The sequence below is a fragment of the Podarcis pityusensis genome (assembly GCF_964106645.2).
Source record: "Podarcis pityusensis genome assembly, chromosome: 8".
Lineage (NCBI taxonomy): Eukaryota > Metazoa > Chordata > Lepidosauria > Squamata > Lacertidae > Podarcis > Podarcis pityusensis.
Window position 1 is genome coordinate 53,859 of NC_138033.1, and position 27,905 is coordinate 81,763.

Genomic DNA, 27,905 nt, shown 5'->3' on the forward strand with positions numbered 1-27,905 from the left:
TACTCTAATAGACAGGATTTATTGCACTTGCAGCAAATGAGAGTTTAGTCACTTGTTTGCACCCTTTCAAGTAGAATGAAAAATGCCGGTATTGCAAGGTTTAAAGCTAGTTGATTTAGTCCTGCAAAACCCACGGTCCCTTTTCTTTGGCAAGTCATGGTCAATTGACCTGTAAACGTTAATGACGGCAGAACCTTGAAATCCAAGGGATCCGGAGTGGAACATTTCAGGAGCGCAGAAGGAGCTCCACGTAATGGTCGAGGCTCCCCATCCTGCTGCTTACATCCTGACCGGGAAGAGGGGGTGCTTCAGCCTGGGGGGCAATCTCAGCGGCAGCCTGGCCTGCCATGTCGATAACTGTGGGCTGCCCGTTGCTCGGCGAACCCCACAGGACGCTCTCAAACTCTGACATGTCAATGTCTGCAAAGAAATCCTCTGCAGGGATGTCGCTCGCGTAGCTGGAGGCCAAGATCTCAAAGCTGTCAAACAAGGGGTCGCGGGGCTGCTCCTCAGGGCAGAGGGCACCCCAGGCACCAGCCTCCTGCCCTGGGCTGGCAGCTGCACTTTCAGAAGGCCAGGGGGAATCGGTTCTGGGGCCAGCCAGAGACGGGCAGGGGCCACTGCCACCTTCCTGTTGCTGCAGACTCTCCCAAAAATACAGGACTTCACCAGCAGTGCAGAGGAAGGAATCCAGGAGCGGGTCAGGCCGGCTGTCTTCACTGGCCACCTGTCCTGCATCTTGGCAGGGGCTGGAGAAGGCAGGCAGTGCCCACATGCTGATGCCCATGTCAGCTGCTCTCGCCTGGCCATTGCCCACAGCACTCGGAGGCTCTTCTGCTGGCTGCGCTGGCAGAGACACTGCACCTTCGCTCTCTGCTGGGGGACCCTGGCTTGCCTCTTGCCAAGGTGGGGCACCCTGGGGTGCTGCCAGCCCGAGGCCCGTTTCCTGGCTCCCTCGGCCGGGGTCTTGGAGGTGCAGGATGGTGTTCTTGAGGAGGACGCTCTTGTGCAAGTCTCGCACGTAGGGCGTGATCAGCGTGGCGTATTTCCCCTGTGCCGCGCGCAGGAAGGAGCAGCGCTTGTGGTCTGGGATGCGGCAGCAGCGGCGCTGGCTCCTGGCAGAAGCCCCGTCCTGCTCGAGGCGCTGGCATCTCAAGCTGCTGGGCGCCATTGTCTCCCTGGGGAGAGGGAGGAAGAAGGCACAGGTCAGGATGGAGCCAAGCAAGGTCAGGGCTCAGGAGACGGGGAGGCAAACCACACTGGCCACAGCACAGAGGTGGCGACTGGGCCAAGTGGTGGATCTCGTAGCCAGAGAGGGCCCTAAGCAGAAGGGGTGGCTCTCCCAGCGCTGCTACCAGCCACTGTGGAGGGCAGCAATGCTTCTGAATGCCAGCTGCTGGAAACCGCAGGAGGGCAGAGCTGCTCTCATGCTCGGATCTGGCCTGCCAGTTTCCCAGAAAAGGCACCTGCTTGGCCACTGTGAGAACAGGATGCTGGGCTAGATGGGCCCTTGGTCTGATCCAGAGGGCACATTCTTCTGATGGAACCTCCAGGCCCAGAGGCAGTCTATCTAGATGCCCAGGCTGTGAGAACGGGGTCCTGGGCTAGATGGCTGATCCAACAATCATGTTCTTTTCTTGTTCTCACAGTGGCCCCCCAGATGCCCAATGGAAAAAAGCCCATAAGCAGACCATAAGTGCAACAGTGACCCCCCCTTTGGATTTCCCCCAGCAAGCGGCACTCAAGAGGCAGTGGAGGGTATTGGCACACAGCCATCCTGGCTAGTAGCCCTCAGAAGCCCCCTCCTCCTCCTCCATGAGTTTGTCCAATCCTCTTTGAAAGCCATCTGAGTTGATGGCCATCCCTGCCTCCTGTGGCAGGGAGTTCCAAAGTTTAATTCTGGGCTACATGAAGAAGCCCTTACTTTTATCTGTCCTGAATCCTCCAACATTCAGCTTCACTGGAGGTCAACAAATCCCAACTTTTTACTGCAGTCCCCATTTTCTCCACAATCCTGCGCCTTCCTGCCCCCACCAAGGAAACTGGAGGCACAGACCAGGAGAGCCCAGTGTTTACTCCTCGGGTGCGGCTGGCACAGTGTTGGATGGATGTGATCCCTGGAGGGGAAGGGTTTTTTTTTTGAGGCTTAGGGGTTTGGTTTCTTATTTGGGGCTCAGACTGAGTGGAGACCTTGCCCTCAGTTTCTTGGTGGAACTCCTGTTTTGGGTGTCTAGGCAGGTCCCAAAAGGAGCAGAGGCTTCGAAGTGGTGTCTGGATGGGTTGCTGCGGTTCCTAAAGGAGCCCTGGACTCAAAAAGGGGGCCAATTCCTGCAGGCCTAAACTGTGCCCCCACCCCCACTGCCAGGTAGCTGCCCAGGGTTCCCTCTCCACTGCAAAGTTGCTCCCTGGAGAATGACCCTCCCCTGCCCGCTCCCGAGCCTCTGGCCATGACTCACCCCCGAGCCATTCAAGCGCCCAGGCCGGAGCTTTCGCCACCTCCCCCTCCGCGGCCAGGAAATGGACGCGCAAACTCCAGATAGCAGGATGGGTGCAGGGCGCGCAAAGGACCCGCTGCTCTCCCTGCAGAGGTGGGGGCGCGAGACGGAAAATTGGGGCGCGGGGGGGAGGGGGGCTGGCTGGGGAAACAAGCCCCAGCTCAGCCCAAATCCGAAGTCAGCGAGCCTCACCGCGGACTAGAGAACTACCCCGGATTAAGTCCTGGGAAAATCACGGGCGCACTCCGGGGCTGCGAGGCGAGCCCTTTCGGGGGTCTCCTCGCCAAGGTCATCTTGCCCCGGAGTCAGCGAGCCAAAGGTTGCAGAACCCCCCGCTCTTTGCACAGGAGGAGAAGGGACTGCTTACCTGGCCGGGGCCGCTCACCTGGCCGGGGCTGCCGAGCGGAGCCTTTGCGGAGCTGCGGAAGCGCCAATAGAAAACGCGGCACGTTTCTGGCTTCTGATCCCCGGAGATCGGCGTTCCCAGCAGCGGCGGGGGCCAGCTCCGCGCCCATTGGTGGGCTGGTCGGGAAACAGGCCCTCTCATTGGCCGGGGAGAGACCCTCACCTGGCAAGGTCCAGGTGCCGCCCCTTGCGCTCCAGCGGCGCTGCTTCGCTTCGGCCTCCAGGTGGCGCCGCAGCCTCCCTCCTAGGTCTCAAGTCCAGCGCCTACGCCACCCGGACGCCTGGGTTCTTTGGAGCCCTGTGAGCAGTGCTGGATTTACGTATAAGCTAAACAAGCTCTAGCTTAGGGCCCCATTCTCTTGGGGGCCCCAAAAAAATTTAAAGGGAGGAAAAAACCTGGATGTACATTTCCAAAACAGAAGATAAAAAACAAATAAAATAAAACCTACATACACCAACCGCTCTGAGCCCGGCTTCGGCTGGGGAGGGAGGGATATAAATAAAATTTTATTTTATTATTATTATTTTGTGTTGTGTAGGCTCCTATGATGTAAGTCATGGGCTCCGCCTGCTTGCCTACTCCCTAAAATATCCCTGCTTTGCTCCTTTCTATATATAGGGTGCCTACATTCTGCATGGACTGGTTGCAGGGCAACATGTGCAAATGGCTTCAGATACCTATGAGGTCCATCAATTACCATCTAGCATATATTCAACACCAAAAACAGCAACAATTTGTCGTTGGCAAAGGACAGTTGGACATATCAAGGGCCCCATTCCCTTCAGTAGCTTAGGGCCTCATAAAACCTAAATCGAATCTAGCAGCAGGGAGTCCCACAAGTTTAACAGGCTGCTTGGAATTCCAGAGGGGCCGTGGGATAGGAATGACCATAATAAAAAGGGGAGACATCTTACCACAGTGCAAATTAAATTAAATCTCCACCATGAGAGGCGAATTGCAGTTGATCAAAATGTCTGTGCAGCTGCTGGCAGAAACCAGCCCTTTCATGCATCGGATAAAGTGTCTTCTAGCTCAGGGACTCAGTTTAGCCGTCCCAGGTCTTCAACCCAAACCTGTAAGAGGAAGGGATGCAGGCACAGCTAGGCTGCCCTTTCTTGGTCCTTATGACAGAAGAGCATGAAAGTGCCAGGTGTAGAGATTGAGAGCAGAGGAAGGGAGGAAAATGGCTGGGTCTAAATCACTCACTCCGCGGCCCAGGCAGGAAAGAAGGAAGTCTCTCCCCCCCCCCATAAGCCCCAGCACCGGGGCCTCAGGTGCCCCTGTGTGTTTGTGTACTTATGTGGATCCAGCCGAAAGGCAGGGGATCCTCCAGGGCAGGCAGCCCACCCACCTCCCCGCCCCAAACTCTGCCCACCCCTCCTCTGGGTAATGGCCAAGACATGCTTGACCAGGAAGCAGGAGGCTCAGATGGGGAGCAAGAATGGTAGGATTCTTGAGCTGGAAGAGACCCAAAGGGGCATCTAGCCCAACTCCCTGCAAGGCTAAGTTCATTCTCCCAAATACGTTCTACAGTGGCACCTTGGTTCTCAAATTTAATCCATTCCGGAAGTCTGTTTCAAAACCAAAGCGTTCCAAAACCAAGTCGTGCTTTCCCATAGAAAGTAATGCAAAACAGATTAATCTGTTCCAGACTTCTAAAAACCACCCCTAAAACAGAAATTTAACATGAATTTTACCATCTAACAAGACCACTGATCCACAAAACGAAAGCAATAAACAATGTACTGCAGTCACACAATCAATCAATCAATCAATCAATCAGTAGCTGACCTGGGTTCCACACAGTCCCAAAAACAAAACAAAAAGAGCAGCAAATACCAAAACACAAACTAAATAGCAAAAACAGAGAGACCTCAGCATAACACTCAAATCGGAAGCGTAACACTCAAAATGGAGCACATTTGGCTTCCAAAAAAAGTTTGCAAACCGGAACACTTACTTCCAGGTTTGCAGTGTTTGGGTTCCAAGTTGTTTGAGTACCAAGGCATTTGAGAACCAAGGGACCGCTGTAGTTGCTGACAACTGCAGGAGGGAGAGCTGCCCTTGTGCTCAGCTCCTGCGATGGGCACGGGGCTGGCCACTTTGAGAACAGAATGCGCAACCACAGTTGCATCCATACAACTCTCAACTGGCTCCAAGTGGTGACATCAGGACCCGAAGGATTGAAATAGGTCAAAATATACTTTTTATTTGATTAACTTTTGTTAACAAGTATGTAAGCTTTCCCGTTACACAGAACTCTTCAGCAAGGAAGAGGGAAGGAGGTTCCATAGCCATAGAGAGAGAGCAAGGTTACCCATTAACATTAATGCAAATACTTAATGATTTAGCCACTCCCATTCCAGACTGCTCTGTAACGGCTAGTAATCTTATCATTTAATACATCTATCAATCCCCTTTCAGCTAAATAATGTCTTACAATACAAAAACCTCACTCCCTTCCGATGGGTCCTGGCCACTCAGGCTGCTATTCTGCCCAATAGTTCTGTGTACTCCTGAAGCTGACACATTCCTGACCCCAATAAGAGACTTCTTGGACCAAGCAAGCAGCGCCTCGTTCCCCAGGGACCCCCTAGCCTCGCTCCCTTCTCTTGGGATGTGGCGGGGAGAACATAGCGGCTCAAATCACTGCACAAGGACACTGGCGGGGGAGAGCGGGACAAGCACAGCCGCTGTTGAACACAGGAAAACACAGGCATGCAGCAACACCAGCCAAGGTGCCTTGTGGCACGGGCGCTGGGTGGGCAGCTCACCCCCCCTTGGCTCATGTTAAGGGGAGAAAGGCACTCATTATAGCACACGAGGCAGAGAGGGGCGGGTGGAGGGGGCGGCATCAGCGATGGAGAATTTCCCTTTTGTCAATGGGACGAGGCTTCATCATTGACCTCCGCAGAGGCAGAGAGAGGCCAACAGGGCGGTGGTGGCCGGCCGGCCTCATTCCTTGGGGTAGTGCCTGGAGAGGTAGACGTTCTTCCCGTCGTACTCGGAGGTGGCCAGGCACTTGAGGAAAAAATGCCCGAGGTCGTGCTTGGAGATGACTCTGGAGCCGCTGGACGTGTCCACGGTCACCGTGTAGTCGCCGGTGAGCGGCTGGTCACCTGGAGGAGGAGGAGGAAGAGAGCCCAGGTGAGCTGATCCAGGGAATGGAGCCTGTGAGGGATCTCCCCCCAAAGACCCAACAGCTGAGACAGAAATCCCCCCCAACGCAAATTCTCCTTCCCCTCCTGAGCCTTCCTAGCTTCTTGGATGAATAAAAACAGGCGTGTAGTTTAAACGGTAATGGTGTTTGGGATTTCATCCGTGTCTCATGCTGCCATGTTTTTCAGGGTTTCCCTGGTTTTTAAAATCATTGAGGGGTCAACCTTCCTTGGTTGGGAACACAGAGCCAGGGTGGTGCAGCGGTTAGAGTGCCGGAGCAGGACCTGGGAGACGAGGGTTCAACTCCCCCCCCCCTTGGCCATGAACAGAGCTCTCTGCGTGACCTTGAGGTGCAGTTGCTGCATCTCTCAGCGGAGCCTGCCTCGCAGGGTTGTGGGGGGGATCGTGAGATGCAAACCACCTTGAGCTCCTTGGAGGGGAAATGGTGGGACAGAAATGGAAGAAAGAAAATAAAGGCCGATGAGCAGAGGTGTGTCTTAGACAGACACCCGCCCACACCAAGGAGGAAGAGCTGCTCTCCACCCACTGCAGAGCCCGCCCTCCGACCCCCTTCCCACAGCCCAGAGACGCACCTGCGATGTGGGGGGGCATGACGTAGACGCAGTCCAGCCCCGACTCCTTGAGGATCTGCTGCATCCGGATGTGGTCCTCGGTCACTGGGCGCAGCTTGGCCGGCACCTTGTCCAGGTCCCACATCAGGAAGGCTGCAAGCAAGGCCAGAAAAGGAGAGTGGAGAGCTGGGCGGCAGGATCAGACCCTGCAGCAGGCCCGTCTCTCTCCCAGGGCGGGGGCAGAGGCCAAGGGTGCTCCCCACCCCACACCCCCAGACGAGGAAGCCTCAAGAGCTGCGGGGCAGAGACCTTATCTTGGGCACCTAAGTCCAAGCCCCACCTGGGCCAGTCATCTGCAAAATGTGAAGAAGGGCAGAGGTGTGACGGTAAGAATTTGTAAGAGGCTTTGAAAATCTAAGTAATATTCTATGCTTTGGGGATCTTTATGGGGATCTTAAGAGACCCTAACCCAGCCGTTCCCAAACTGCAACATTGGTCTTGGTGAAGATTTTTCTGCCTCTTGCAGTGTTTGTAATGAGCTGTGCTAGATGCTGGTTAACTGTCTGCCTACAGACCACCTGGCCACTGTCAGGGAGCCCCGACCTTCAACACAGTCACCGCATCATATTTCAATGTCTTGCGACTAAACTGCTGGCCCTGCCTCCTGCCCCTTGCACCCCGTTCCCACTTCAGCTCTCATTGAAGAGTTGCTGGCAAGGGCGCCTGGCTCTAACTATTAGGCACGCTCGGCTCTTCTACTCTCTATGGCCCACTAGCCCAAAGTGTCACAGGAAGACCATGCTGAGCCGCCTTTGGGCATTTCCCCTGCAGCGCTTGGGGGTCCAAGCGGAGAAAGGCGCCCCGAGATCTCCCCCTTATGCAGGCGTTGCATTCCAGGCCCCCCCATAAGCAACATGCACTTGCGTGGGGAGCCTCCTCAGAGCGTGGGACGAGGGTGATTTAAGAGGTATCAGAAATACCTTTGCCTCCAGAGCACCAGAAAGGGCAGAGCCCACGGCAAGAGAGCTTCCCACCCAACAGCTGCTGAGGGAGGCAGTGAGACTGCAGCAAGAGATCCCAGGGGCCATTTCAGAGCCCATTATTTTTTTTTTCTTTTAAACCTTTATTTCTGGACTTTTGGCTCACTGATGGCCTCTTTCCAGCTCTCTCCCACCATTTGAATTGATCAATTTCCTGTGCAGTCACATGCAAAAGGGGGAGGGGGTGGTTGCCTGTATTTTAAAATTTGTTTTTTTAAATATTGCTTTAATTCCTTTTTAACAGTTGCCTTTTATGCATGCTTAACTTCCTGTATCTCCTCTCTGTTGTTTTAATTTGCACAAGCCACTAATAAAGGAAAAAGCCAGGAGATAAACAAACATCCTATTGGTATTTGTAACATTTTGGGCCCCATCTCCAACTCCTCAAAAGATTCCATCAACAGTGTCTCTGAAAAATTTTACACATCACTTGGGAAGACAGGCGAACTAATACCAGTGTACTGGAAGAAGCAAAGATCACCAGTGTTGAAGCAATGATTCTTCAACATCAACTTCGTTGGACTGGTCATGTTGTGTGGATGCCTGATTATCATCTTCCAAAGCAACGGCTCTACTCTGAACTTAAAAATGGAAAGCATAATGCTGGTGGTCAACAAAAGAGGTTCAAAGACTCTCTGAAGGCAAATCTTTAAAAATGTAGTATAAACACCAACAATTGGGAAACACTGGCCTGCAGTGCTCCAGTTGGAGAACAGCCTTTACCAAAGGTGTCCTGGGCTTTGAAGACACTCGAACTCAGGACGCAAGGGAGAAACGTACTAAGAGGAAGGAATGCTTGGCAAACCCTCACTGGGATCAACTCCCACCCAGAAACCAATATCCCCACTGTGGAAGGACGTGGGGATGCAGAATTGGCCTCCACAGTCACTTATGGACTCATTGTTAAGACCATGTTCATGGAAGACAATCTTACTCAGCTTACTCTACACAGAGAGAACAGCCCTGTAGCTTAGAGAAGTCCTGCCTGGAGCAGCTGACCTGAGAGACAAACCACGACTTTGCGGATGCCGTGGGATTTCATGGCTGCCACAATGTTCCGGGTGCCTTCAGACATCATGGTGGTAGGACCTGGCAGGAGGCAGAGAGAAGGAGGAGAAGGATCAGCCAAGGCTCATGGGAGGGGGCAGGGCAGGCGGGGGGAGGGAGGGAGGGAGGGAGGGAGGGGGCAGCTTCGCCTACTGAGGTCATTGCGGGTGCCCAGGATGACGATCACGGCGTCCTGCCCCTTCACAGCTCGGTCGACGTCCGCCGGGTTCAGGACGTCCCCCACCACCACCTGCGCTGGGTGGGGCTCTGGCGGCAGCCGGACCGGGTCCCGCACCAGCACCGTCACCTGGTAGCCTGGAAAGAGAGGCAGGATGAGGCCTGGGGGTCAGAGGCAGCCAGGAAGGGGGCAGGAGGAGCCCAGGACTCCCAGCCTCCACTGTCAAGCTCTGGAGGGGCAGCGGGAAGGAGGAACAGAAGAAAAGTCGTAGAATCAGAGAACTGTGGAGTTGGAGGAGACCCTGAAGAGCGTCTAGTTCAGACACGTCCAGCTCTCTAGAGACTGTGATCTACTTCCAGTATAATAAAACTGGTAGTGATCTACCCATTGTCAAGCTTTTGGTGGGGAGGGTTGCCCAGGGTTGCTGAGCTTTTTTTGGGAAGGATTGGCAAAACCTGTTCAGCTTTGGGGGGGGGGGTTATAAAATCGCTCATGCCCACCGCCCTCCCTGATTCCCCCACTCTGACCCCGCCCCTGGGAATACAAGCTTTCTCAGCTGCAGCAGTGATGCGACAAAGGGCAGCGATCCATCAGGAGAACCCAGGAGATCACTTTTTTAATTGCGGCAATCAAAGAAGAAGAAGAAGAAGAAGAGTTTGGATTTGATATCCCGCCTTTCACTCCCTTTAAGGAGTCTCAAAGCGGCTAACATTCTCCTTTCCCTTCCTCCCCCACAACAAACCCTCTGTGAGGTGAGAGGGGCTGAGAGACTTCAGAGAAGTGTGACTGGCCCAAGGTCACCCAGCAGCTGCATGTAGAGGAGCGGAGACGCGAACCCGGTTCCCCAGATTACGAGTCCATTGCTCTTAACCACTGCACCACACTGGCTCTCAGACCTGGAACACACCCGCGGTCAACCAGTTGAACACGTCTGGTCTACTCTAACCCCCTGCTAGGCAGGAATATGCAGCAGCTGTCCCCTACAAGGATCGAACCAGCAACCTTAGTCTTATCAGCACCACACTCAGTCCAAGGGGAGAGACTTCACCAGGCAAGGCCTTCTTCCACCTGCCTTGCCCCCCCTCCAGTATCTGCTTCTCAGTTTGTATTGCATTATTTTATGCACTGCAACTTGCCATTGTTTTTATTGATTATAGTTTAGAGTAGGCAGCCATGTTGGTCTGACACAGGATATATATATATATATATATATATATATATATATATGGTCCAGTAGCACCTTAGGTATCTGAAGAAGTGTGCATGCATGCAAAAGCTCATACGAAGAACAAACTTAGTCGGTCTCTAAGGTGCTACTGGACAATTTTTTTAGTTTAGAAATTATTTATTGTAACTGTTAAGAGTGAATTTCTGTTTAATTTTTATATGCTGATATTACCGGTATTCTATACTATTCCAACGGATTGTTGAATATTACTTTTGTATGTAAGCTGCTTATTTTAAAGTTATGTTTTATTATCGCATTTTTGTATTGGATTAGCTAGTTATAAGGTGTACATTCTTTGTTTCTGCAGCTTGTAAACCGCCTTGGGTATTGTAAAAAAGAAAGGCGGTATACAAATTAAAAGTGAAATGAAATGAAATCCAGTCCTGCTGAATCAGGCCAGTGCCCCCTCCCCCAGTGCCTCCTGTTCTCACAGGGGGGCCCCAGGTCCCTCTGGGGCACCTGCAAGCAGGGCCGGGTTTAGGTTTGATGCGGCCCTCAGCTCCTGAAGGCAATGGAGCCTTTGTTATGTCCAGCTGTCCTTTGTCAACAATAAATCGTCACTGTTTTTGTGTGTTGAATATATGCTATATGGTAATTGATGGACCTCATAGATATCTCAAGCCCTTTGCACATGTTGCCCTGCAACCAGTCCATGCAGAATGTAGGCACCCTATATATAGAAAGGAGCAAAGCAGGGATATTTGAGGGGGCAGACGAGCAGGCGGGCCCATGACTTACACCCTAGGAGCCAACACAACACACAGTTGCTGTATCTAGGTTTTATTTGATTTTTTAAAAACTTATATTTTGGAAATCTACATCCAGTCCCCCCCCCCTTTAAATTTCTTGGGGGTTCCCAAGAGAGTGGGGCCCTAAGCTAGAGCTTGTTTAGCTTATATGCAAATCCGGCACTGCAGGATTCGAGGACCAGAGGCCTCTCTCCTTCTAGCAGCTGGGACTGAGCAGCACTGCAGCCTTCCTCTCTGGCAGGGAGCCCTGGCAAGGCAGCCTCCTCCACATCTGCCTGCCCTCAGCTGGTCTCCAGTTCAAGATGCAGGAGAAAGGAAGAGGCGATTCTCCTCTTTCTCCCTCTCATTTCCCTTTTTCTGCCTTCCAGGGACCGGCTCTGTTTCTGAACTGCTCAGGCAGGAAGTTGCTCCGTCCAGGGGTGTAGCGTGGAGGGGGCACAGGGGGGCCATGGCCCCGGGCACACAATTTTTGAGGGCGAACCAGCCACCCCCAGTCCGGTGCTCCTCTCTGCCCGCCAAGCATGGGAGTAACCAGGGGGCAGCTGCTCCCCGGATCAAATAAAACAATAGAAATACTTAACTGACCAATCATGTTGGTTCTGCCTCCCCCAACATAAATCCTGGCTATGACCTTCTCCCCAATGGCCATGTTGGCCAGCCGGACTCCCTGTGCATGGCCTGGCAGGCAGCTCAGGGTGGCCCCGTTTTGCTTCGGTGGGGGTGGGGTCACTCTGGCGGCAAGGGGTGGGCTGGTGCCCCCCCCGCCCTGCACACACATGCCCCCCCACTCAGCACCAGCCCCCCCACCCCGGGCACCAGAAACTGACGCTATGCCACTAGCTCCATCCTCCATTTCGTTCCTTGTCCACTTTTCTTTTAAACGCCCCCAGGAGAGACTGAGCTATATCCTCTTTGAATCAGCAGAAGCATTTTCTCTGCCCCTCCCCTGCAGTGTTCCTTTTGCCTTTTGGTACTTGGTGGCCCCCGTAGTCACACCAAAAGCAGGAAGGCAGCAGCCGGGGATTTAACAGACAGTCAGAAAGAACCACAAGCCCCACCTTTAAGCTATTCGCTCCTCAAATCCCTCTGGTTGGGAATTGGTCCATGGATTGTAAAACAAAAAAACAAATATTGCACCTATGCATCTAGTTTTAATATTGCTTGTGCTATTTTTAAAGTAGTATGTCCTTATTGGTCTGCTTGGTCCTACTCCCTTGACTTTGCTATTTAACCATGCTGGCATCTTCCCCCAGGCTTCCTTCGCCCCTTCCAGTCCACATAATGTTCTTCAGACAGGTTTTCCCAGTTGCATTTTCGCCCCTCTTCCCACACGCCACCTCTCAACTTTCTTTCAGCTAATCCTCTTATTTATTTCCTGAGAATTTTCTCCTTTCGTAAGGCTGAATTCAACAGCGGAGTCACATCTCAGCTGGGCTCCCTTGAGTATTCAGTCGGGAGTCCCTTCCTCGCCTCTCCTTGGTCCCCAGGACTATTGATTGCAAAGAGCCATTGCTGTTTGTGTGTCAGCATTTTGGAAAGCAGCCGAGGGCAAAGGCCGAATCCTGCAGCCCGTGCTGCACCAGAACAAAGAGGAAGGCTGGGGCCCTTGCCCCAGGGTGACCCCACAGGCTGTGCTGGTGGGGCAGAGCTTCCAAGGGGAAGTGGGAAAGGGAACAGGAAGGTGGGAGGCGAGTGCGGCAGGACGGGATCTGAACCAAAGGAAGACCTTTCTGAGGGCTGGATGGCCCTCCGTCAGGGATTCGTGGCTGAGATTCCTGCTTTGCTGGGGGTTGGACTGGATGATAATTGGGGTCCCTTTCACTGGCCCCATGAGGGTAAGCAAGAGGATAAAGGGTTTGGAAAGTGGTGTTGGGGGATGAGTGTTCAGACCCCTGGGCCCTCACTTGTGGGGTGCCTCAGGTTTCCATCCTCTCCCTCATGCTTTTCAACATCTACATGCAGCCGCTGGGAGAGATCATCAGGGGGTTTGGGCTGGGTGTTCATCAATATGCAGATGACACCCAGCTCTACCTCTCTTTTAAATCAGAACCAGTGAAGGCAGTGAAGGTCCTGTGTGAGTGTCTGGAGGCGGTTGGAGGATGGATGGCGGCTAACAGACTGAGGTTGAATCCTGACAAGACAGAAGTACTGTTTTGGGGGGACAGGGGGCAGGCGGGTATGGGGGACTCCCTGGTCCTGAATAGGGTAACTGTGCCCCTGAAGGACCAAGTGGGACTCATTCTGGACTCACAGCTGTCCATGGAGGTGCAGGTCAATTCTGTGTCCAGGGCAGCTGTCTACCAGCTCCACCTGGTGAGCAGGAGGAGACCCTCCCTGCCCGCGGACTGTCTCGCCAGAGTGGTGCATGCTCTGGTTATCTCCCGCTTGGACTACTGCAATGCACTCTACGTGGGCCTACCTTTGAAGGTGACCCGGAAACCACAATTAATCCAGAATGCGGCAGCCAGAATGGTGACTGGGAGTGGCCGCCGGGACCACATAACACCGGTCCTGAGAGATCTGCATTGGCTCCCAGTACATTTCCAAGCACAATTCAAAGTGTTGGTGCTGACATTTAAAGCCCTAAATGGCCTCAAAGGCCCAGTAGACCTGAAGGAGCATCTCCACCCCCATTGCTCAGCCCGGACACTGAGGTCCAGCTCCAAGGGCCTTCTGGTGGTTCCCTCATTGTGAGAAGTGAGGTTACAGGAAACCAGACAGAGGGCCTTCTTGGTGGTGGTGCCCGCCCTGTGGAACGCCCTCCCACCATATGTGAAGGAAACAAGCAGCTATCCTATCTTTAAAAGCCATCTGAAGGCAGCCCTGTTTAGGGAAGTTTTTAATACTTAATGCTGTATTGTTTTAACACTCGATTGGGAGCCGCCCAGAGTGGCTGGGGAAACTCAGCCAGATGGCCGGGGTATAAATAATAAATTATTATGATTATATGGAAACTAAGTCCTATTTGTGAGGAATAGTTGAGGGCTTGGGGAGGTTCAGACTGGAGAACAGAAGGTGGAGAGGAGCTTGTTTTCGCCTGCACTGGAGGGGAGGAGCGAAACCAATGACTCAAATGACAGGCAGGAAGATTCCAACTCAACATCAGGAAGAACTTTCTGACAGGAAGAGCTGACAGCAGAACAGACTCCCTGCAGAAGTTGTGGACTCTCCTTCCCTGGAGGTTTTTAAGCAAAGGTTGGGTGGCCACATGTCACTGAGATTCCTGCACTGCACGGGGTTGGACTAGATGACCCTGGGGCCCCTTCTGACTCTACCATTCTATGATTCTTGGGCCACCTGATCACCCCAAGCATTACCTTCTTGGAGATGCGTTCCTCCCCAAAATAGTTCCCACAAATGTGGCAACCCCGGCTGGCCAGAGGAGCTCCCCTGGCTGTCCTGGCACGAGCGTTGGCACTGCGGCAGCAGGACACCCAGCCTGGCACCCACCCAGAGGATGAGAGTGAGACCTGCCTGAGGGTTTCTGTCAAGAGAATCTCAGGTGGAGCAAGATCCGATCAAGTCTGGGCAAGGTCTCCCCACCCACCTGCTGCTGCTGCTGCTGTTTGGGCTGTTGCTGAGCTGCAAAGGGAGCTTCGGCAGAACCCCAAGTTCTTTTGGGTCCTTTTGGGCCGTGCAGCCCCTGAAGGCCAAAAGGAGCAAAGCGGTGGCGGTGGCCCAGTTGGTCAGCCCAGGTGGCCAAAGGAAGGGACTTAAGCTGGACACTCTCCTGGCCCAGGACACAAGGCTCTGCTCTGCAGGGTTGTCGTTGCTGCACAAAGGAGCTCAGCCTTGTCTGGACACAAAAGTTCGCCCGCAAAGGCCCAGGCTCCTCTTGCGGCAGGGGCTGAATCTGCTCCTCCACCCGGCCCTTCAGTAACACCAACAGCAGCAACCGTCTCCTGGCCACTTCTGATAACAACCCCACCTTCTCTTTATCTCTCAGTGCACAAGGTGGGAGGGAACAGCTGGCTGGTTAAGGGGGCAGGGAGAGAAAAGAATTCTATTAAGAATACTGGGAAGCAGTGTGGCCTAGTGGTTAGTGTGTCAGACGAGGACCTGGGAGATACCAGAGTTCAGCTCCCTCCCACCTCCTGCTCAGCCATGAAGCTCAACTGGCATCCAGCCCCTGCCTCTCTCAGCCTTCGCCTACCTCACAGGCTTGTTGTGGGGATTAAATGAGGGCTGGGAGAATCCTGCACACCACACTGAGCTCCTTGGAGGAATAAGCGGGGATATAAATGCAGCAAGGAAAGGATTAAATCCTGGGGGCTTTCCCCCAGATGCAGGAGCACAGAGGCACCTTTCCTTGCTTATTCCTGCACTGAAATGGGTCCAAGCCACCCAGTCGGTGCGAAGGGGCAGCGACGGCCTCCCATCTCAGCCAGGAGGGAGCTTCTCTCTCTCTCTCTCTCTCTCTCTCTCTCTCTCTCTCTCTCTCTCTCTCTCTCTCTCTGACAAAGCCTTCCCTGCCGGGCTCTCGCCAGGAGGAAGAAAGCGGCGCAGCAATCGGGAAATTATTAACAACAGGTTGGGGAGCTCGGAGGAGCCGCTTTTCGCTCTCCGCCCCCGGCCAGGAAAGCCGCCCCGGCGCGAGTGGGCTGCAGCTGCGCTCCGACCAGCGGAGGCCGTGGGCGGCAGGGTCCCCCCACGGGCGCCCGAGGGGCGGCAGCAGGGCCACGTCGCCAGGCTGGGGGGCTGTGCAGGGACGGGGTTCCCTCTCTCCGCCGCCCTCCCCCCGCCTCCCGCCTCTCACCAGCCTCGACGGCTTGCGCCAGGGTGGCCAGGCCAGTCATGCCGGTGGCGCCGAAGATGGCGATCCTTTTGCAGGCTGCGGCCATGCCGGACTCCTTCCCTTCTCCGCCCGTCGGCCGCCAGCCTCCGCCCGCCACGGCCAGCCCTTCCGCCCGGAGCTCCGCCCGGGAAGGCAGGACGGGAGAGGCCGGGGGCGGCGCGTCGCTCGCTCGCTCGCTCGCTCAGCCGGGGCTCCCTCGACGGGCGCCACGGGAGGAAAAGAAAACGGGGCGCCCTGGACAAGCCCCCGGGCAGCCTTCTGCCTCGGCGCTGCGCCTGTGCCTTCAGACGGCTTTCATAAGCAATGCCAAGCAAGGCGGAGAAGCCCGCCTCCCTCTCCCGCGCGCAGCCGGAGCGCAAAGCACAGGAGCGCAGCTGGAGCGGGGAAGTTGGCGACCCTCTCCTGGCCCCCCAAATGCGGGGGTGAGGGGGGAGCGGGAGCCCCCGCGAGGGCTGCTGGGAGATCCGCCCCGCCATGCAAAGCGAGCCTGGCGCCGGTGGGTGGGGCGCCTGTCGCCAGCTTGCGGGTTCCGCGCTCGTGTGAAGCGTGCCAGGCGCGGCTGGCGGGGCTGGGCGCCGGCCTCTCGGCGGCGGGGCGGCGGGCGCGCCCTCCTCCGCTGCTCCCCAAAGGGCCTCCCGGGCTCCCTTGTCGCAAACCACTCCGACAAAGACCCCCAGTAGCCGCCCCCTCCCATCGACGACCCTCCGGTACCTGCCTCTCCGCCGGCGCCGGGGCGAAGCAGCCTTGGACGAGGAGGATCCCCGGCTGAATCAGACACGCCGCCCTCCCCGCCGGCCCTCTCTCCATCCAAGACCCCCTTCTCTCCCCCCCCCCACTCCGGGAGGAGGGGCCGCGATGCGCGCCGGTGCCCGGCTGGAGGGAGCGGGAGCCGCTCGGCCGGCGAGCCGAAGGACGGGCCCAAGGTGACCGCTCGCTCGGGCGCGCCCTCCTCGCCGCCGGAGCCCCCAGCCCGGCGCGCCCTCCTTTGTGCCTTGCTCCCCCCGGGGCCGCGCGCGTCCCGCCAGCATCCTTGGGTCCGCGCCCGCGTGCGCGCCCGTCTCCCTGCCTGCCTGCCTGCCTGCCTTCCTGGAAAGCGCTCCGGGCAGCGGCGGGGCGAGGCGGGCGGGCGCGGGACCGGGACGGAGCGGAGCCCCGGGATTGGCTGCGGCGGATGATGCTGCGGGGCTGCGCCGGGGGCCTCCGCCGCCGGCCTCCGCTCGCCTCCCGCAGCCACTGAGCAGCGCCGCCGCCGCCACCACCGGGCACCGGGCGGGGCGAGGCCGTGGGACGCTTCTCCGCGCCGTCGGGGCACTTGGGGAGGTAAGTCGCGGGGGTCCTGGTCATGCAAAGCGCTTCCATGCGAAGGGGATCCAGAAAAGGAGTTATACACCCGATCCCGCCACCCCAAAATTCCAAAATCGCTCTGTTTCGGTGGATGGGGGGGCTGGCCCTATATTTGGGGTTGGCCTTATCTTTGGGGACGGAGTGGGGTCTGGTCCTACGTTTGGAGACGGGAAGGGACTTGCTTAGGGAGCTGTCCATGGTGTGATGGTTTTGGTCTGCCCAAAGGAGGGCGGGGGCTGCAGGCTCTCTCCCCCACTCCAATATCCCACCCCCCAGTTTTCTTCTCCCGGCGGCGGAGGACAGGCCGCCCCGGCTGGACCAGCGCGTGCTTGGCGACATGTCCTCTCCCCTCGGAATGGCACTGGAGTCCCCAAAAAGCTGTGGCCGGGAATGGTCAGCAGACGCCTCTCCATCCCTGCCGGGCAGAAGGGCAAGGCCAGAGGAGAAGGGCCTGCTCAGTCCTCGCCCCTCCCTCGCTCCACCCCAGCAGGATCGGGCCCCAGCAGCACCTGCAGTCCTCGGGTCAGTGCCCAAAGATGGTGCCGGGATGGAGGCGCGCCTGCAGCGCTGCAGAAGGCGGGGGAGACAAGCAGCCCTTCCCTCTTGCCCCCCTTCTCTGTGGCTCTGCCCGCCCTTTCTAGGGATTGTTCATGTGCCCCCCCATCCTCCAAGAAGCCCAAGCCCCACTGGGGGGCTCCCCAAGGGTCGTGCAAGAGGATCCTGGGCCAGCCCTCCCTCTTGGGCCCAGACAATTCTGAGACTTCAGCGTTTTAAAAAGCTGAGCTTTAAGTTCCTGAAAATAGCAGGGCTTAGAAGCTGGGCTTTCTATTATTCCGGAAATATATGGGGTTTTTTAATAGCTAAATGGGTGAGCAGGCTGCATCCAACCCGCCAATTTCCCACAGGGATCTGGTTGGCCACTGTGAGTACAGGATCCTGGAGTAACGGGCCTGATCCAGCAGGCAGGCTCTTCTCCTCATGGGTGGAGCCAGGATTTTTGTTGGGGGGCAGAACCAACATGATTGGTCAGTCAGTTTAAGTATTTCTATTGTTTTACTTGATGGGGAGAGCTGCCTCCCCCTTGGCTATGCCAATACTTTCCCTGTTCTTACAATTATTTACTTGCATCAACTGTTTGGTTAGATAAGTTATTAACTGAAATCAACACCATTAGATCTGGACTTTGGTCAACCTGGGGGGCCTCCAGATTCTTTGGACTACAATTCCCATCAGCCCCAGCCAGTGCAGGTCCTGCATGATGGGAGTTGTAGTCCAAAGCATATCGGGTCTGCTTGAAGGCAGGCCATGCCATTTTCCCTTCACCCAAGATGCCTGGAGCTGTTACAATTGGCTTTTCAATGGGCAATTGTAGTGTGTGTGTGTGTATATATATATATACAATACAATACAATACAGTATAATTTGAAAACAAAAACAGCTTAATGTACAGTCAAGCAGTATATAATGTAATGTACAATCAAGCAGTACTGTATAGAAATTTTGCTAATTAGGACTCCCAGTCATACTGCCAATTATTACCTGAGACAAATTATGATTCTTTATGACTTTAGACCAGCTTCAGACTGGTCTGCCTTGCAGAGCTGTTGTGAAGGCCTCTCTCTGCCCTGCTCCCCGCTTGCCAGGAAGGATCCCATTGCCTTCTCCTCCTGCCTCTGGATCCCAGTTGCTGGAAACTTGTGCTTGGATCCTGCTTGCAGGTTTCTGGCCAACCGCTGTGAGAAGAGGTTGCTGGACTAGGTGGGCCACTGGCCAGAGTCATCACTGTTGCCTTTGAGGCTTCCCTTATGTTGGACACAGTATTCCAGGTGTGGTCTGGCTAAGGCAGAATAGAGTGGGACTCTTCCTTCCCTTGATCTGGACACTTCTGTTGTTGCAGCCTAGAATAGCGTTAGCCTTTTTTTGCAGCTGCATCACACTGTTGACTAATAATAATAATAATAATAATTTATTATCTGGCTGGGTTTCCCCAGCTGCTCTGGGTGGCTTCCAACAAAGTATTAAAATACATTAAACATTAAAAGCTTCCCTAAACAGGACTGCCTTCAAATGTCTTCTAAAAGTCTGGTAGTTGTTCTTCTCTTTGACATCTGGTGGGAGGGCGTTCCACAGGGTGGGTGCCACCACCGAGAAGGCCCTCTGCCTGGTTCCCTGTAGCTTGGCTTCTCGCAGGAAGGGAACCACCAGAAGGCCCTCAGAGCTGGACCTCAGTGTCCGGGCAGAACGATGGGGGTGGAGACGCTCCTTCAGGTATACTGGACCGAGGCCGTTTAGGGCTTTCAAGGTCAGCACCAACACTTTGTGTTGTGCTCAGAAATGTACTGGGAGCCAATGTAGATCTTTCAAGACCGGTGTTATGTGGTCTCAGTGGCCGCTCCCAGTCATCAGTCTAGCTGCCGCATTCTGGATTAGTTGTAGTTTCCAGGTCACCTTCAAAGGGAGCCCTACATAGAGCGTGTGGCAGTAGTCCAAGCAGGAGATAACCAGAGCATGCACCACTCTGGCGATGCTGTCCGCAGGCAGATACGGTCTCAGCCTTCATACCACATGGAGCTGGGAGACAGCTGCCCTGGACACAGAATGGACCTGTGCCTCCATGGACAGCTGTGAGTCCAAAATGACTCCCATGCTGCACACCTGGTCCTTCAGGGGCACAGTTACCCCATTTAGGACCAGGGAGTCCTCCACACCTGCCCACCTTCTGTTCCCCCAAAACAGTACTTCTGTCTTGTCAGGATTCAACCTCAATCTGTTAGCCGCCATCCATCCTCCAACCGCCTCCAGGCACTCACACAGGACCTTCACCGCCTTCACTGGTTCTGATTTGAAAGAGAGGTAGAGCTGGGTATCATCTGCATATTGATGAACACCCAGCCCAAACCCCCTGGTGATCTCTCCCAGCGGCTTCATATAGATGTTAAAAAGCATGGGGGAGAGGACGGAACCCTGAGGCACCCCACAAGTGAGAGCCCAGGGGTCTGAACACTCATCCCCCCCTACTTTCTGGACACGGCACAGGAGGAAGGAACAGAACCACTGTATGACAGTGCCCCCATCCCCCAGCCCCTCTAGACGGTCCAGAAGGATGTTCAGCTTGTGGTCCACCAAGACCCAGAGATCCTTTCCACATGTCCTGCTAGTAAGCCAGGTGCCCCCCCCATCCTATATTGGTGCATCTGGTTCTTCCTGCCTAACTGCAGAACCTGACATTTGTCCCTATGGAAATTCATTTTGTTAGCTTGCATCCAGTTCTCCAATCTGTTTTAATTTTTTTTCAATTTTTTTTATTGCTTTTCCAGATTTATAACAAAAAGAATAACACTACATAACAAACAACTAAAGAAAACACACTACATTACAAAAAAGAAAAACATAAAAACAATTAGTACTTCTATTACCTAATTTAACTTTCATTGTTAACTGACTTCCTCAAATCCCCCCCAACTGAATTTCATTATATCACCTTGTAACAGTTCTCCAAGATCTTATTTCTAATAAAATTAACTCCTTTTATTTACTATCTTCTTCTCTTTTATTACTTCTAGTCCTTAGTGTTTTACAACCCATTATTATTATTATTATTATTATTATTATTATTATTATAATCTTATACCTATTTGTAACTTCCAAGTGACTCCAGTTCTCCAATCTGTTAAGGTCATTTTGAATTCTGATCCTGTCTTCCACGGCATTAGCTACCCCTCCCAGTTTGGCGTCATCTGCAAATTTGATGAGCATCCCCTCAATTCCTTCATCCAAGTCATTTATAAAGGTGTTGAACAACAACGGGCCCAGGACAGAACCCTGCAGCCCCCCACTGGTCACTTTTCCCCAGGATGAGGAGGAACCATTCAGGAGTCCTCTTTGGGTTCAGGCAGCCAGCTACAAATCCACCTAACAGTTGCCTCATTCAACCCACATTTTACCAGCTTCCTCACAAATATATCATTGGGGACTTTGTCAAACACCTTAATGAAATCAAGATACACTATGTCCAAGGCATTTCCCTGATCCACCAAGTTTGTAATTTCATTGGGGGGGGGGAATGAGATTGGTCTGGCATGACTTATTTTTGAGAAACCCATGCTGGGTCTTAGTCATCACAGTATCCTTTTCTAAACGCTCACAAACCAATCGTTGTATTATCTGCTATTGGACCTTCCCTGTTATCGATGTCAAGCTCGCTGGTCAGTAGTTGCCTGGGTTTTCCTTGCCCCCCTTTTTGAAGATGGGGACAACGTTTGCCCGCCTCTCGTCTGTAGGGACTGCACCTGTTCTCCAAGAATTCTCAAAGATCACAGACAAAGGCTCTGAAATTCCATCCACAAGCTCCTTTAGTACCCTTGGATGCAGATCATCAGGCCCTGGAGATTTGAATTCATTGGGGTCACGAAGAGTCGGACATGATTAAATGACTAAACAACAACAAAAAAGTATCTAGGTGTTCCCTTACTATCTACCGTATTTTTCGCCCCATAGGGCGCCAGCCCATAAGGCGCACCTAGTTTTTTTTGGGGGGGAAATAAAGAAAAAAAATTATTTCCCCCCCAGGTGCGGGGCTGGGGCGGGGGAAGCCCAAGCTTCCCCAGCCCCCAGAACAGGCTGCTATCCGCAAGCCGTGGGAGAGCTGCGCGAAGCCCGAAGCCTGGGGTGTGACGTCATTTTGAGCGTCTGTGCATGCGTGCGCGGTGAAACCCGGAAGTAACGCTCTCCGTTACTTCCGGGTTGCTGCAAAGCGCAACCCGAAAATATTCATCCCGAAGCGTATTTATCCCGAGGTATGAGTGTACAGTATTATTATTATTTACCTCTCTTGCAAGCCTGGGCTCGTTCTGAGTTTTAGCCAGCCTGACCTTCCCCCTGCAGCTCATGAATATTCCTCCTTTGTGATTTCCACTTTCTTTCTTTTTTTCTTTTTTTAAATGATATTTATTACTTTTTCAAAATTTCCAACACAGCACTACAAACACAGAGAAAAAGAAGAAACAAAAAGGAAAAACAATACGAATGGACTAACAAATCAAGCAAAAACAGACAAAACAATTTAAAAAACACCTCAAACATTTTCAGCATCTTATAATTCATTCACTTATTTCCAGCGACTTCCTCACACCTCCCTTTTTGTATTCCACTTCTATTATTTGTTTCAGCAATTCCTTTCCATCTTACTCTGTTTTCTGTTCTATAATTATCTTAACACATTCTTGCCATACTTTTCCTTTAATTTTCTATTAATCTATTTATACTTAATTCCTTATGACATTTCTACTAAAGCCATGTAATTTCATTCCAACATTTTTCTAACATTCCTTAATTTTACTATATTTCTATAAATAATCTTTAAACTTTTTCCAATCTTCTTCCACCAACTCTTCACCCTGGTCTCGGATCTTGCCAGTCATTTCCGCTAATTCCCTATAGTCCATCAGCTTCGTCTGCCATTGTCCAACACTTCAGTGTTTTCCAGAAGCAACCATTTTTGCAATCAGCAAAAGGCAGATGGTTCACAATGAAGTTTAAAGGTCTGGCAGGGCAGGTCCACCTCCTTCTTTAGCATCCATCAATATCTTAAGCTTAACTCGAGGCTTCCTGCCCTGCCAAACAACTCTAGGAGCATCCCTCTGCCACCTCCTGAGACCCTCCATCCCATACAGAGCTTGCAATGTTTGAAACAACTGCAACATCCCCAGCAACACAGCAGCCCCCATCCCCGCCACAACAACCCGGCCCAACAGGAACAACTTCTGGTTTGTCCATATTTCCAAATTCCCCTTCTCTTCAATCCAACATCCTTCACAGTTGTCCTTAAGCAGATTCACATTTTTGGCGGTCATACTAACCCCCAAATACCTCTCTTTCTCAACCAATATTAGTCCTGTCACCTCCTGAAACTCTGTCAGGCTTTCCTTCTCCAACTCAGACAGGGCTCTGATCCCCAAATCCATCCGCTCTTCTTTAAGTTCAGTCATAACGAATGTCTGCTTATGTTCATCAAGTTGTCTTTGTATGGATGGGACTCTCCGCTCCAGTTGTACCACCTTAAGTTCAGCAGCAAGGGTTTTTTCCCTGACTTCATCTGCAGTTTGCCGTATCAGAGTAGATTCCTGTATCAGTTTCTGGGTGGTTTCTGAATTGGTATTCACCTTTTGTCCCAACTTATTTAAACTTTCTACAATTAAATCAGTCTCAATATTTGCAACATCCAATTTCACATTCCTCGCATCTGTTTTCTTATGGAGTTGTTCCAGCGAATCGTTTATTTTCAATAATGCAGCCACTAAGGCCTCCTCTGTCGACATCCTGTCTGTTTTTTCCCTTCCGTTTGCCATAACACTTAAGAGATTCAAGGTCAATTCCAAAGTCTCACACTTTTCTTATCTTGCAGCTGGAAATTCCCCTAGCCCAGCTCCTATAGGGTAACCAATTTCAAAAGCTTCCACTAGAGGAAAACAGGTTGTATTTGTATCAGTCAATATGTCCTCTTTTAAACACAGTTTCAATAATCCGAAGTTAGTTTCAATTTTCGGTTACTTTCCTCCTTTTTTAAAAACAGCCGGAAACAGTGGAAACAATGTATTTCTCTTGTTTAACTAGCTGTCAATGAACGTTTTAAGCGCTGTCAATGAACATTCCCCCCCAAAAAAACAACAAAAAACACATCAGTCTTACTAGCAGCCCGTTTCCAGGGTCAGAGCGGCCTCTTCGCTCTCTCCCGCAGGCATACTCAATCCACAACTTCCCCCTCTCTTCTCCTGCCTCCAAGAGGGGGTTTAATGTTCTTTACCTTGGAAATTTGATCTTTTGCAAAAGACCTTCTAGGACTCCAGCTTACAACTTCATTGCCTCAGTCTATTTACAAAAAGGGAAGGCGGACTTCCTGTTTTGAACCTCCCCGTTACGATACCAAATTAAACTTTTAGAGATCCAATTCTTCCTTTCAGCTCTACTCACGGGTAATTACTTTAAAGTCAAATTGTCCACAGGAAAAGGTCAACGCTCTCCGGCAACAGCTATGCGGCTTCGCTCCGTGGAAGAAGATTTCTGCTTTCTTCCATTTCTTATACATGCCTGTATTAACTCTCAGCTCATCTGTAAGCTGCTTATGCAGCCTCACCGGTTTCCTTAGACGTCTCCCGCTTTTCTTTCTTCCTTTTCTTTCTTTCTTTGGATTCCTGGGTGCCCCCCATGAAATATCCCCCCAGTCTCTTCTGGGGTCCCCCTGCACACGCTGCCTTCCCTCCATCTGAGCGTTGGCTCCTGGCCAGTGATGCAGACTGTCCAGCCTCCTGGGGATGGTCCAATCCGGACCCTGACTTGCCAGGAGGGCGAGGGAGGAAGCAGGCCTTCTCAGCCCCAAGCAAGGGAGCAGGAAGGGGCTTTCTTGCAGACAGCACCCCATGTTAAAGAACCAGCCCTGCAGAACCCTTGGGAAATAGTAACAGGCGACCATTCACTTTCTGGGGCAAAAGCTCCTCCCCCCATTTCATTTCTTCTATTTCTATGCTGGTTTTCATTCAAACAAATCCCAAAGCAACTTACAAATAACCAGAACAGAACATCACAGCTATTGCGTGCATCATATTATATGATTAACAAATCATCTATAAAACCAGGGCTTTCTTTCAGCCAAAACTCCCTGTTCCGGCACCTCTCCTGCCATTGCCATTCTAGGAGAACAAGGGAGGTGTTCATGGTGAGTTCTGGTTCCTCTTTTTTTTTCCTGGTTCCTCTTTTTCTAGAAAAATTGTCCTGCATAAAACATGTTAACGGGAAAATCCGAGGGCTCCCTTGGACAAAAACAAAGACACCAACCAGGATTACTTGGAGCAAAACAGCAGCCTGTAGGCTTGGCCTTTATTGATCTGTTGCAACAGGGTGCTCCCCTCACCTGCAGGAGAGAGGAGGGACCCAGAAAAATGGTGTGCAAGACTTTATAAAGACTTTTGAAATTGCCACCCTGTAGATCAAGACCACCCCCAGAAACATCATACATACATCACAGAAGGGGTGTAACCTAAGACCACTGTTGGGTTGGAATAACGACAGACGAGTAGCAGGTGTCATGTGAGAGGCATCTCTGGAGCAAGCCCCGAGAAGACTCTTTTATTGAATATTACAACATTGCCACAGGTGCGCTCGTTGCTGATTGGTTGATACAAACACAAAGCAACTTGTTGCTGATTGGTTAACACAAGTACAGAGCAAGGGTTACATATAGGCATTAATCACCAATAGATTAAAGGCTGGGAAAGGGAGCACAGAACTAGACAGGCATGAAACCTCCTAATTAAATTATAACTAATGATTGATATAGCATGACTAAAACAATTACTAATGATTGATCGTAACATGAAAGAATATAATAATCGAGTTCCGTAGATGTGGTCAGCTATGCATTAAGAACAGGTCAGAGTATAATGTTTTCATGAGCTTAAGATGAACTGAGCATCCTAGGGAAATGAGGGAATGTCTTGGTATTTAGAACGGGTTGTACAGTATGTACAGAAGCAGAGAAAAGCTTAGAAGCAGGACTTCCCATAATGCCAGAGAAAAGCTTAGAAGCAGGACTTCCCATAATGCCACAGTTATGTGCAGAAGCAGGACTTCCCTTCAGACCACCCCTCAGATACATCACACCTACATCACAGAAAAGGCGGTCTAAAACAGAAATTTGAATATTGTTTTTCTCCTGTTGTTGTTTATCTCCTGTCTGGCAGGTTACTTGACTGGATTTCCTGGGGAGCCTGGCCATTCTTTTGTAGTGATAAATACTTAGTTCCTGAGCCAGGTCACAGGCTCACACCCTATTCAAACACAGACATACCCTGAAGACAGGATTTGGGAAGGAAAAGACAATGGGGAGGCTTTTCCATTTTCCTTTGACCTTGCAGAGAAAACATTTGCTCAGTTTAGGAATCAAAATGGTTCCAGGTTGGCCTTCCTGTGCTGATCTATGTATGTGCTTGGTTGGTACACTTATGAACATTACCATATATCTAAGACCATAAAATTCCTATCACAAACATAATCGATAAAAGAGTATTAACAAAATAACAACTAAAAGTTAAGCGAAATCCTATTATGTTCGCATACTCCTCTCTCTCAGAACTCTTCCACCATTTCAGTTTCTCCAGTTCGTTAAAATACACCCTCCCAGGGTCCAAGGAGGAAATACCTACAACAGGCATGGCCAAACTTGGTCCTCCAGATGTTTTGGGACTACAATTCCCAGCACCCCTGACCACAGGTCCTGCTAGCTAGGGCTCATGGGAGTTGTAGGCCAGAAACATCTGGAGGGCCGAGTTTGCCTATGCCTGACCTACAGCAGCAGAGCAATACTTTAGCTTATGAGTTAAAAAGCAGGATTTATGTCTCATGGGGTGCTGGAAGGAGCTGTACAGAGTTAGGCCCTGGAGGCTCCATCTGGCTCACTGTTGCTTACACTGACTGGCAGCAGTTGTCTGGCATTTCAGAACTGTCCTCTCCTTGACTCTCCAACTCCGCCTTTGCATTGCCTTCTCTCAGCTGGTCTCCTGCGCCATCTCCACAGGAGGGCTGGCCAGGCGGGGCTCCAGGCGCCCATGAGGTCCTTCTGCGCAGATCCGTGAAGGAGCCTTCCTCCCGGCGCCAGGGGCAAGATGGCAAATGTCACGCCAGCCAAGCTGGACAACCTGGAGGCGCAGCAGCAGCAGCAGCAACAGCAGCAACAGCAGAACAACAACACCCGGTGGGAGAGCACTGAGCACCACCACCAGCACCGGCCCTGGGATGAGGCCACCGCCACGGCCAAGCTCTTTGAGTGCTCGCGGATCAAGGCCTTGGCCGGTACGTCTCGCGTGGCTCTTGTCGGCCTGCAAGGATATAAAGGGTTGGACAAGGGGAGGCTGAATTGAAGGCGGCAGGCACAACGTGGGTGAGCTAGGCTGGGCTTTCAGATGCCCAGTGTTGGAAGGGACCCCAGTGGACATCTAGTCCAACCCCCTGCAATGCACAGGGATGTGGTCTGGACCCCCCCCCCCCGATCCCGCAGGATTGCTCTGAGACGGAGGCCCAACTGCAGGGAACGGGGGGGGGGGGGCAGCTTTGTCAGAGTCAGGGGTCCTAAAAAACTGCTTAGGCCCCCACCCTCTCAGCTCCCTAAACTCACCGCCAGCGACCGCTTCCCTCCCCTACAAAGCACATTATTCAGAGTAGCGCCTTGCACAAGCCGCTAAGGAAGATAACAGTGTGGTGAAATTCAAAATGGGAGCAATTAATTGCACATTAATTCCAAATCCAATCAAGGCTGCTTAATTAATTCCGCAAGATGCGTTCCCAATCTAGCGTGCCAACGGGGCTGGCAGCTGAATCTGACTTGGGTACTGACTTTGCTTGGGGGGCAGCAGGCCAGCTTGCCTGAATCTCGAGGAGGTTCAGCTGTCCTCTTGGCAATTGAGTGCCAAGGGGTCTCCCTGTAGCCTCTGAATAGTGAGGGGCTCCTGCCCCCTGTCCGGCCTTACTCTGCCAACCCTGAGCCCCTCTGGCACCCAGGAGCCCCCCTCTCCCTCGCTTTGAAAATTGCTTGTGGGGCTCATTTCAAAGACAGCTGCAAATTAGCCGGTGGATGAATAAAGAGGGAGGTGAGCTGACCGTGGGTTCCACCCAGTTCAGCATTGTCTACACTGACTGGCAGCAGTAATGCACATGGCGGCAGCTTCCTTCATCCATGAGAGGCTGCCTGCCTGGGGGTGGGAGGGGCCAGATGAATGGGGGGGCTCTCTCCAGGAGAGGGGAGGGGGCTTAAGCTTGCTTTGCAGGTGGCGCTGGAGGTTGGGGTTAGGAATTGGCCCCTGCACGTCATGGGAGACAGCCCCTTGCTGGGGGTTGGGCTAGAT

General features: G+C 52.5%; 3 protein-coding genes across 4 annotated transcripts in view; 1 reads left to right on the forward strand and 2 right to left on the reverse strand.

Annotated features, from left to right (window-relative positions):
* On the reverse strand, positions 1-3,366 carry LOC308484328 (uncharacterized protein). 2 transcript variants are annotated; one of them, XM_081019176.1, is made up of 2 exons: positions 2,881-3,366; positions 1-1,178 (listed from the first exon to the last, which is right to left on the reverse strand). In XM_081019176.1, the coding sequence occupies exon 2, from the start codon at positions 1,169-1,171 to the stop codon at positions 227-229; it is 945 nt and encodes a 314-aa protein (XP_080875302.1). In that variant the 5' UTR covers positions 1,172-1,178; positions 2,881-3,366; the 3' UTR covers positions 1-226. The 2 variants fall into 2 exon arrangements, with proteins under 2 accessions (XP_080875302.1, XP_080875301.1); XM_081019175.1 differs by having other exon boundaries at positions 2,863-3,366.
* Positions 3,367-5,090: 1,724 nt separating this feature from the next.
* On the reverse strand, positions 5,091-15,789 carry BLVRB (biliverdin reductase B). The gene is made up of 5 exons (XM_081019394.1): positions 15,631-15,789; positions 8,873-9,034; positions 8,672-8,761; positions 6,654-6,785; positions 5,091-6,020 (listed from the first exon to the last, which is right to left on the reverse strand). The coding sequence occupies exons 1-5, from the start codon at positions 15,713-15,715 to the stop codon at positions 5,857-5,859; spliced, it is 633 nt and encodes a 210-aa protein (XP_080875520.1). The 5' UTR covers positions 15,716-15,789; the 3' UTR covers positions 5,091-5,856.
* A 10,415-nt stretch (positions 15,790-26,204) lies between these two features.
* SPTBN4 (spectrin beta, non-erythrocytic 4) overlaps positions 26,205-27,905 on the forward strand; it is a 97,881-nt gene continuing 96,180 nt past the window's right edge. The window contains exon 1 of the mRNA XM_081018565.1: positions 26,205-26,856. Within this exon, the coding sequence (XP_080874691.1) occupies positions 26,670-26,856 (187 nt within the window). The 5' untranslated portion in view covers positions 26,205-26,669. The remainder of the gene's footprint in view (positions 26,857-27,905) is intronic.

What these genes read in the sequence shown, in the direction of transcription:
- LOC308484328 (XM_081019176.1), bottom strand. Translation starts at nt 1,171, where the DNA reads ATGGCGCCCAGCAGCTTGAGATGCCAGCGCCTCGAGCAGGACGGGGCT.
- BLVRB (XM_081019394.1), bottom strand. Translation starts at nt 15,715, where the DNA reads ATGGCCGCAGCCTGCAAAAGGATCGCCATCTTCGGCGCCACCGGCATG. An exon ending in AGTCGTGGTTTGTCTCTCAG is followed by an intron (nt 6,786 to 8,671) that starts GTCAGCTGCTCC and finishes CCTTGCTTGCAG; the next exon opens with CCTTCCTGATGTGGGACCTG. An exon ending in CATGCCCCCCCACATCGCAG is followed by an intron (nt 6,021 to 6,653) that starts GTGCGTCTCTGG and finishes CTCCTCCTCCAG; the next exon opens with GTGACCAGCCGCTCACCGGC.